Here is a 9,023-nt window from a genome sequence, read left to right as displayed (position 1 = left end):
TTATTTTTAGTCACAAGATGATCTTCCCTGGAAAAAAGCACTTTGGAAAGAAAAGAAAGGTACTTTTAACTGTACTGCTTAATAGCATAGATGTTTTAAATAAATATTCCTTAATGAGAAGTGCTTTTCTTTCAGCATGGATCACTTTTGTGCTGTCTACAATGTCTCATAAGATTGCCCTGCTTAGGCACAGATTCATGGTTAAACAGAGATCTATGTGTCAAAAGGAATGAGGCAGGTTGTTATCAGACAGTGTAGGACAGCAAAGGATATTCAAAACATACTAAAAGTGCTTCTAGAAGTAATTGATTTAGACACTGCAAATGGCAGTGTTATTATGAAGAGTTAATCAAGGGCAAGTTTGTGAAAAGAACTTCCTAAAGCATGTTATGACATACATAAATTGTAGCTTTTCATTCTACCAGTTGAAAGCTGCTTATCAGATTTCTTCTTCCGACTGAAAATCACCTCTAATCTGCATCAGGAGGGGAAGTTTTACTTGAGAGGGATGGGATTTTTGGTTTTACTTTTGTTCATTTTCTAAAAAGCTAAAAGCCTGAAATGGAAGTTGAAAATTCCTTCCTGAATATTGGTGGAGCTTACTCTCCTCCTCACCTTCCCCCAATACTCATGGGTTTAAAAATTCATAGTATTTAAGTTAATATTACAATTTTGTTTTCAGGGTTGCTAGGCAACATCAAAAATAAACGTCCCTGCTCTGAGAGCCCAATACTCTCATTATTCTTCCACTCTTACAGAATTTGTTACACAACCCTTCCAGGGCTAAATCCTGCTCCTGTTCTAGCAGCACCACCATTATTTTTTTAACTAAAAGGGAAATGCTTTTACCATTCTACCTTGAAGATTTTGGCAAGGAAATCAATGAGTTCAATTTATTGTTTGTGCCTGAGAAGCTCTGTGGGTTTTTCCATTTCTTCTCATTTTTCCCCTCAAATCACCTGTCAAGTGTTTAACAAAAGAACACACCAGTTTTCACTATTTAATAATCTTAATTATATCTGGGCAGAAGGCAGGGCACATTGTACACAGAACTGCTCACATTGCTTTGGTCCCCTCAGAGTATTTCCTTCCAGAATGCCAGAACAGAAATTACTTATTAAAGAAATGACTTCCATCCATAATTACTGGTTAATAATTGTATTTCAAAAGGAAAAGCTTAGTTATGCCTGTTGGACCACCATCCCTAGTTACTGGTATACATGAAAGATACTGCCTTTAGAATTTGCTTTACCACGTTATTAATCATATTCAGTCAGTTACTGCCAAAATTATTAGAACATGTAATAAATAAATGCACATGCACAAAACACTGCATGCCTTTTCCTTCCTTCAGCCTCACATCACACTCTCATTCAGTTTCTATTTTTCAAACTGGAAGTGGAAGCAGAGGCACACTGGGATTTGATCTAACATTGCAAGGCTGCAGAGGGAGGGGTTCCCAGGTCCTCAGCCCCTCCAGCCCCATCCCAGCACTACCCACTCCTGCCTGGATTCCCATCAAGGGAATCCAGGTCTTCAACTGAGGCAGTTGCATAAGCACAAAGGTGTTTTCTCCATTTCAGAAGCTTTGATGCCTGCCTCTTCCCACCTTCTCCTGCCATGGCTTCTATAGGTGGAGCTATAGGGCTGTCTGCATGACACTACATTATTAAAACCTGCTCCCAGAAGCCAGGGATCTGTTTCCAGTTTTATTTCCTTGCCTACATATTAGTAGATTACTTGCACAAAGATCACTGTACTTTGGCACCAATGTGATTCCTTCAATGTTCCCTTAAGCATCACCTTCCTGCCATACCTCATCTGCTTTGCTGTAAATGCAGCTCAAAGGGTGTACAAGGTGGGCAGAGTATTAAACAATCCATTAATGCCTTTCATAGATGTAATCCACAACATCCATTCTGAAAAGAGACACTAATAAATAAGCACAACTGTCTCCTATGATTCTCTCCAGAGGAATCATGAGAGTGAGAACAAACCTCAGTGAGCTACATTGTGAAGCATCAGAGGAAGAGCTTCTTTTCCTTTCAATGCTGAGGTCTGTCTGATACTCTGAAATGGTATCTGCACCTATTATGTCGACACTGTACATGGTAAAAAGCTGGGTTTGGTAGCTGCCATTTCTATGGCAACATACAAAATATGAAAATCTTTGAGAGCAGTTAGTCAAGAACCTGTATTCTTTAGTGTATTCAGTCTTTAAGAATAATTTAAGCTTTCCAGTTGGGATTAAAAAGGAAGTCAAAATCAAATAGTCAAGGAATTTTTAAACTACAGAAATAGCTTAACCTTTAACTTCTGTGATTTTCACCTTTGCAAACTAATCTCCATATCACCACTGAATCTGGTCTAGAACCACGTGTTCTGGATCTGATTATACTAAGCTCAAACCTTTGGGGGTGAGAATGTGATTTCCTGAGCATGTCCATTTCTCATGCACAGAAAACCCACTACAACTCATGGAGAAGTGTGTGAAGTCCCAGGCCATGTGTGCAGCTGCATGAACTCCAAATGCAGATCATCTCTCCAAGGTCAGAGGCACAAACTCACACCCAGTGTCAGATCAAGTGACAGGCTGCAAAAGTTTCTGTTGAATTATTATGAATATGGGTTATGAATATGGTGGCAGTCAGAAATTGATCAAATTCACAACAAAAAGAAATGTTTTATTTTTAAACTAAAAGACAATATTTTCTTTGGGTGGATTATTGCTGCTACCACATGGGAAGCTTAAATCCAAGATTTTAATAAATCATCTTATTTGCAAACAATGCACAGTGAACTGGACCAGTAGATGTACAATAATCTGCTTACATGTTCTGCCTGACAGTAGCTGTCGCTCTCTCCCTATAAACACTATGAACAAAAAACAAGCATGAGTTCACCTCTGTGAAATTGTAGTCAAGTTTAAGTAGACATCAATACTGCTTACACATAAGTATATCCTCATGACTTCTTTTGAGCACAGAAAACATTCTGTTGATTTTGCTGAGGAAGGAACATCTGGAAATTCTGGTTCTACAAAAATCAATAGAAATTTTACCACTGACAGCAGAACGTTACCCAGAAAAAACAAGTACCAGACTTTTTAATGCATTTAGAAATCTATGATGGCATTCAATGCAGTCAGAAAGCAGCAACCAAGAAGAGGGGAGTACGTAAAGCATTGTTTTTTATGAAGTTACAGAGAGTTCCCCAAGATACTTTTCTCCATATTCTGCCATCACTTTTCATGAACACATGGTGGAAATTTCAGGCACTGGGGAAACATCTTCCTCTGCAAAGAAGGCAGTCATTGAAAGACAACAGGGTCGTGTCCAAGATGTACAACAAGTGTTTGGGGAGAAGGAAGAACAGAGACACTGTATTCTGAACTTCATTTACATGTAGTGCACAAGAAATAACATATTTTAAGGAGGATGAACAAAAGGACTAAGGATTAACCCTTCCACTACTGAGTCCAGAGTCCTTTGCCACACAACTGAAAACAGTGTTGAAAATATTCTCCTATTATTGGATGGGAATAATTAAGTAGCAGCTGCATCATATTAACAAATCTCATTTTCATATTATGCATGCTGGAATATTTGGTAGAATTTTGAAGTCCTTCATACAGCTCCAGATGTGGATCTAGGGGTCTAGGTGCAACATAATGCTGTCATGCCACATGGAATGAAACAGAGGACTTAAAATGGAGAATGCTGGACTTAACAGTTTTGCTCCCTGAATCCAATGAAAACCAGACACCTTAACATAAAACATAAACCATTTAAATGGGGGCTGAGGAGAATACAGCTGGGCAAGTGCTGTGTTATTCAGTCCAGCTGGTGGGAGCTGGAGATGACACAGGAGGCAGAAAGTTTCATTTCTGCTGGGATCTGTGGTATTTCTGACTTAAGAGGACAAGGCTAGAGAGAAGTTTTGAACACAAATTTGGTGTCCAAAAATAGAGAGATTAATTATACTGCTGTAAATCCTACTGACATCGAGGCAAATATACACAGAAGAAGTCATGATCCCAACCATCTGTTTATGGATAAAGACAAAATTATTTTTTCAGCCCCCTCAGATTTTGAGAAATCCAACACAGCACTTGTTAGGGGAAAAAAACTCCAAACCCCAGAAAACCCCACTGAGCACTCTTGATTATAGAAATGAGAATCCCTGTCTCTATGTCCAAAGCTTTTAAGCGCATACCATGAAATAAAACCACTGTCCCACCGTAGTGTGAAACACAAGATGTGGGCATGTCCACAGCATGGAGGGATTAAGTTGCATTTCAGCATGTAATGTCTCTGTAACATCAATGAATCTGTGTTTATTACTGCCAACACTCAGAAATGCAGCAGGAAATGGTGGTGGACCAGCACAAGAGCAAGGTTACATGTATTTGCTTCCCCTTAAAACACCTCCAGGGCATTGACAGCTGATCTTCATTTTATTAACTATTCAAAATGGTATTATTGCTTTAATTTGCTTGCTGTGCACACAAGGTAGTAGGTTTGTTTCATAATGAAAAATCTCATTTGGAACAGTATGAAATAGATGCAGCAGATTGTCTTGTTTTGATGTCAGCCTGTGTTTTCTGGCTGCTTGTTTCATCAGTGTCAGTGGAGCCACTCTCAGCCTTAAGCAGACTATGCTGCTTCTCCTGCTTCTCTCCCAAGGATAGAAAGCATGGTCATGAAAATACAGATTGTTTATGGTAAACATCCTAAAAAGCCATTAGTTATTTTTGGCTGCCATAAGATGCAAATATGCCTCATTTTTGTGGAAACTACGAAAATCTCTGCACTTCCAGTCAGATGCCTCTGGGTTCATATTAGTTCATTATGAGCTCAGCAAAATGTATGAGATACTAAGGATTAGAATATCTCTGTAGTATTTCTGTCACTTCTCTATGTTCTCTAAAAGTGAGTACTTCTGCTTTTTAGAGCAGAAATTGTATTCCATGCAGTAATGATGACAACCACATGGACCCTAAACGAAAGCAATGGCTTGCACGAACAAGTGTCCCCTGTACTGCTAATCCACGACAGAGAAGTGCTCTAAGTGCCTGGTAAGAAAGAGTCACAGTTTTCTGTCTGTGGCATTTACTCACTGTTCAGATAAAAACATGAAATTTTAAGCCACTGCAAATCTATTAAGAAGAGACCAAAACATAACCAGCACTGAAAAAAGCAGCCATGAAATGAAAGACAAAATCAGAATAATAAAGCTAGAGGTCCTGTCCTGACAAGGCACAGATCTGGCAGTACAAATGGGTTACAACAATCCTTATCTGCCAGCTAAAGATTTCTCCAGTATGGAGCCATCCCAGTCATTATCCATCCATCTCCCTTCACAGTCCAAGCACAACAGGGATGTGGAATGACAGGATACCACCATGTTCATGCTACATATGGCTAGTTTGACAGAGCTTAGGGTGTTAAAGTAGCTTGCACAAGACAGTGTGGCTGCTCTACTTATTAAATTAAGCTACTCTAAATTGGTTGGCATGTGGCCAAAATTCTAATAGAACTGGCACGCTGCAGTCAGGGCTTAAAATGCATCTTTGTTCAACATCTTTGGTTGCACAGAAAGATGCTTACTTCAGCTGAAGTGTGAGCTGGAGCCTGAGCATATCGTCTTCAATACCTTGCTCTCCACAGCTTTGTGAAGCTAAGTGGCCTGACAAAGATGCATTTTGTTTAGCAGTCCTCATGCCTTCTCTTCCCAATAACACAAGTGCTCCTGTAGTTTGTCATGAATCAAGCAAGGCTGGACTTGTCTCAAGATTGGGAGCCTCAAGCCTGCAACACTAATTAACTACTTAGATTGCTTTATACTAATATATATACTGCACACAATAGGGTAACTAGCTCTTTATTTACAAAATTAAAAACCATATTCCATACTAAGAGAGAGCTTCTGTGGCCTCACTGCAGGGGCATGGAAATTTGGCCATAAATGAGAAAGCTACATAATCAAAATCAGAACAATTTACCTGCAATGAGTAACTTGCAATGAGGCAGGCTGCAGCTCTAGCACAGCTGACAGGAAGGACTGGGGAAGGACTGCTTCTTATGGGGAAAGTAAACTCAATCTTCCCTGCTTTGGTTTTTTTTTTTAACAAGGGAAAACAAAATAGTTTCCATAAGAATGATTCCATTTCAGGAAAAATGTAGTGAAATTTATTGCCAGGTCAGCACAAGAGAAGTGTAATTTCCACAGTTAAGGGTAAAGCCAAATACATCCATTGCACTCTTTTTCTAATATCCTACTTTATATCATATTCAAATTTACTCTTCTAAATCATACTGCTTTACCCTCTAATACAGGCAACTTCTGACAGAAGATTCATAGGCATGCTGTTTGAAAATACATCCTTCTTTTTCAACAAACAGAGGAAGGTAATAAACAAAACCATTATTTCCCCCTTCACCTCTCTCTTCCTCCCTTCCTCCAACATGCTGCTTTCACTCCTGTTCCTCTACTTCTAGGTGTGATCATCAGCTGGCTCAAAACATTTGCTTGCAGGACAAACCTCCCCTGATTGTCCATACAGACCCATATTTCTGGCTCCTTTTTGTCTCAGCATCTACCTTTCTCACCTTCCATTCTCCTTTTTCCTAATAACCATCTGCTACATAATTCAGAAGGCACAGTACAATAACTGAAGGGGGATCACCAAGACAAGACTTAGGCACTCCTTTGCCCTTTAAAATCTGAAGCTGTAAAGAAGGTCAGTACAGTGTACCAGCAAGCAACAAAATAAAGAAAATAAATTTTAAAAAGAGCTTAAAACATGTATTTCTGGGAAAACCCCTGTTCACAATGGCAAACACTATTCTGTAATACGAAAAGCTTGAGTGCATTGTAAAAATTTTATTAATTAGTTTTCTGTCCTTTCAAAATATTTCATTAGTTTTTCTTTTTAAAAATTCATTTAAATAATTTACATGTATTTTCCTGACAGTATTAGAAAATCTCAAAGTGATTTACAAATGAAGTCAGTACTATATTTCCTATCTGGCAGGCAGGAAACAGAGCCTGAGCCAAGAGGGGGACCCAAGGTCAGACAGCTGGCTGCTGGCAAAGATAAGGCAAGTTTCCATTTCTACACACTTCCAATTCAATGCTGTAGTGAATATGTCCCTCTTCTTCTCAGTCTGTGGGTGAAATGCAGTTCTCTCAAGTTCTTAAATAAAATATTTATTAATTGAAAAATGGTACATTTACAAAAACTTTTGGTTAAAATTGGCACACAATGCTAAGTATATTTGCATTTATACCATATATTACTTGATCAGTAAAACTCAATTGTCTCTTCTTTTAGATAGAAAACAAAAGCCATCTAGGGAGCCACAATGAGACGTTACCTACCAAATTTTTGGTCAAACCTCCATGCTGGAACGTGTGCATTGTGTTTCAGGTTGCTGTTTGCTGGCAGAGGCACTGTTACGTAGATGGGGCCGTTGACGGGGACGGGGCTGCCATCGCTGCTGAGGAGGTGCACGCTGACGGCAGTGACAGGGGTGAGGTCGTACCTGGTGCTGTTTCCTAACGAGACAGGGAATGAACACTGTCACTACAGCAGGTACAGACCTCAAGGGACACGTGTGCTTCCACGCCACAGTACTGCATCAATGTCATTCTCAAGGGATGGGAGCAGCAAGTTCCTCCCTGCCCTCCAGAAGAACTTTAAACCAACCAACCAACCAGCCAACCAACTACCCTCCCCCTGCCAAAAAGATCCAACTCAAGCCACAAAATTGAAGGAAAACGTATATGGTCTATTTTTCACCTAATTTTGGAAAAGCATGAAGACAAAAAAAAAAAACAGTGTAAAAATATCTTGCACATATTTTTTCATGTTAATTAATCTTAAATAAACCTGTATGAGTAACACAGTTTCATGGCAAAAAAAATAAATTTTACAAGTCTTTATTATGACCTCAAATGCCCATATTGTGAACTAACAAACACCAAAATAACCAGTGGCATCTCACAAATGATCAGTCACATGTTTAAGAATGCCAAGTTGCATTTCCTTTGGCCTTTCACTGAAAAGAACCATGCTAAATGGATTATTAGCATGTACTCTTTATGTTTAAACTGGATGCCAATGAATGTTACTTCATGATAACATACTTCTAAAATGCACTATAACCCTTCAATGATTTAACCAAATGAGTCAATGGCAGGGATAAATATAACAGATATATATACACAGGTGAAAAAAATCTTCTTGAATTTTAAAACCGAGATCTGGAGCTCAAAGCAATAGCAAGAGTAGTTCAAATTGGAACATCTCTTCAACTGGAAGAGATGGAGCTTCCAGTTTTGCAAGGGGCTATGCCTGGTGCCTTAGGCTGCACACTGCTGTGAGGGCATATTCACACCCACCACATGGCCTTTGGGTCTCCTCAGGTATCCTGGCAACAGTGTTCAATAGGATGAGTATATTTGAGGGAATGGTGGGAAAGCATTGAGACCTTTATGATTTCTCATAACTCTGGTTAAATCTTGAGGAATGGCCTTTATTAAATTTGATGTCTCTGAGTAACAGCTCACCAAATTAAGACATCACCTGGAAATGGGTTGGGAAGTGATAAAGCGAAGGGGAAAAAAGGTGACAAAACTTTGTCAAATTTTAAATTCCTTGGATTTTGCAAGACTGCCAAACTGAAGAAATGGAAAATAACCAGAAGTAATGTTGCATGTGGCTCATTAATGAAAGCACTTCGCCCAGATTTCCAGGTGGGTGTCACCGTGACAGAGCTGATGTGCAAGTGACACACATGCTGCCTTCACTGTGAACAGAGGGGCAGATGCTGACCTCACAGAGGGATTAAAGTATTGAGAAAACAGGTACTCTGAAGGTGGCCATGTAGGAGAGATTAAAATTAGCAGATTAAGAACAGACAAGCTTTGAAAATTCAGCTAGGATGTAGGGGAAGGTTGCCAGCCTACCCATGCATCTGTAAATACAGAGTCCAATGATAATATTGTCTCCTTAACAC

General features: G+C 39.3%; 2 protein-coding genes across 2 annotated transcripts in view; one reads left to right on the top strand and one right to left on the bottom strand.

Moving 5' to 3' along the window:
- LOC143693425 (uncharacterized) overlaps nucleotides 1-7,388 on the top strand; it is a 31,169-nt gene extending 23,781 nt beyond the window's left edge. The window contains exon 3 of the transcript XR_013181097.1: nucleotides 6,339-7,388. The gene's annotated coding sequence lies outside the window, so the exon portion shown is untranslated. The remainder of the gene's footprint in view (nucleotides 1-6,338) is intronic.
- Nucleotides 1-9,023, bottom strand: part of FAM171A1 (family with sequence similarity 171 member A1) — an 87,499-nt gene that overhangs the window by 13,319 nt on the left and 65,157 nt on the right. The window contains exon 6 of the mRNA XM_054646546.2: nucleotides 7,384-7,560. Coding sequence (XP_054502521.2) covers nucleotides 7,384-7,560 — 177 coding nt within the window. The remainder of the gene's footprint in view (nucleotides 1-7,383; nucleotides 7,561-9,023) is intronic.

This window comes from Agelaius phoeniceus, chromosome 1 (genome assembly GCF_051311805.1).
Source record: "Agelaius phoeniceus isolate bAgePho1 chromosome 1, bAgePho1.hap1, whole genome shotgun sequence".
NCBI lineage: Eukaryota > Metazoa > Chordata > Aves > Passeriformes > Icteridae > Agelaius > Agelaius phoeniceus.
This window is presented reverse-complemented; position numbering and strand designations above follow the sequence as displayed.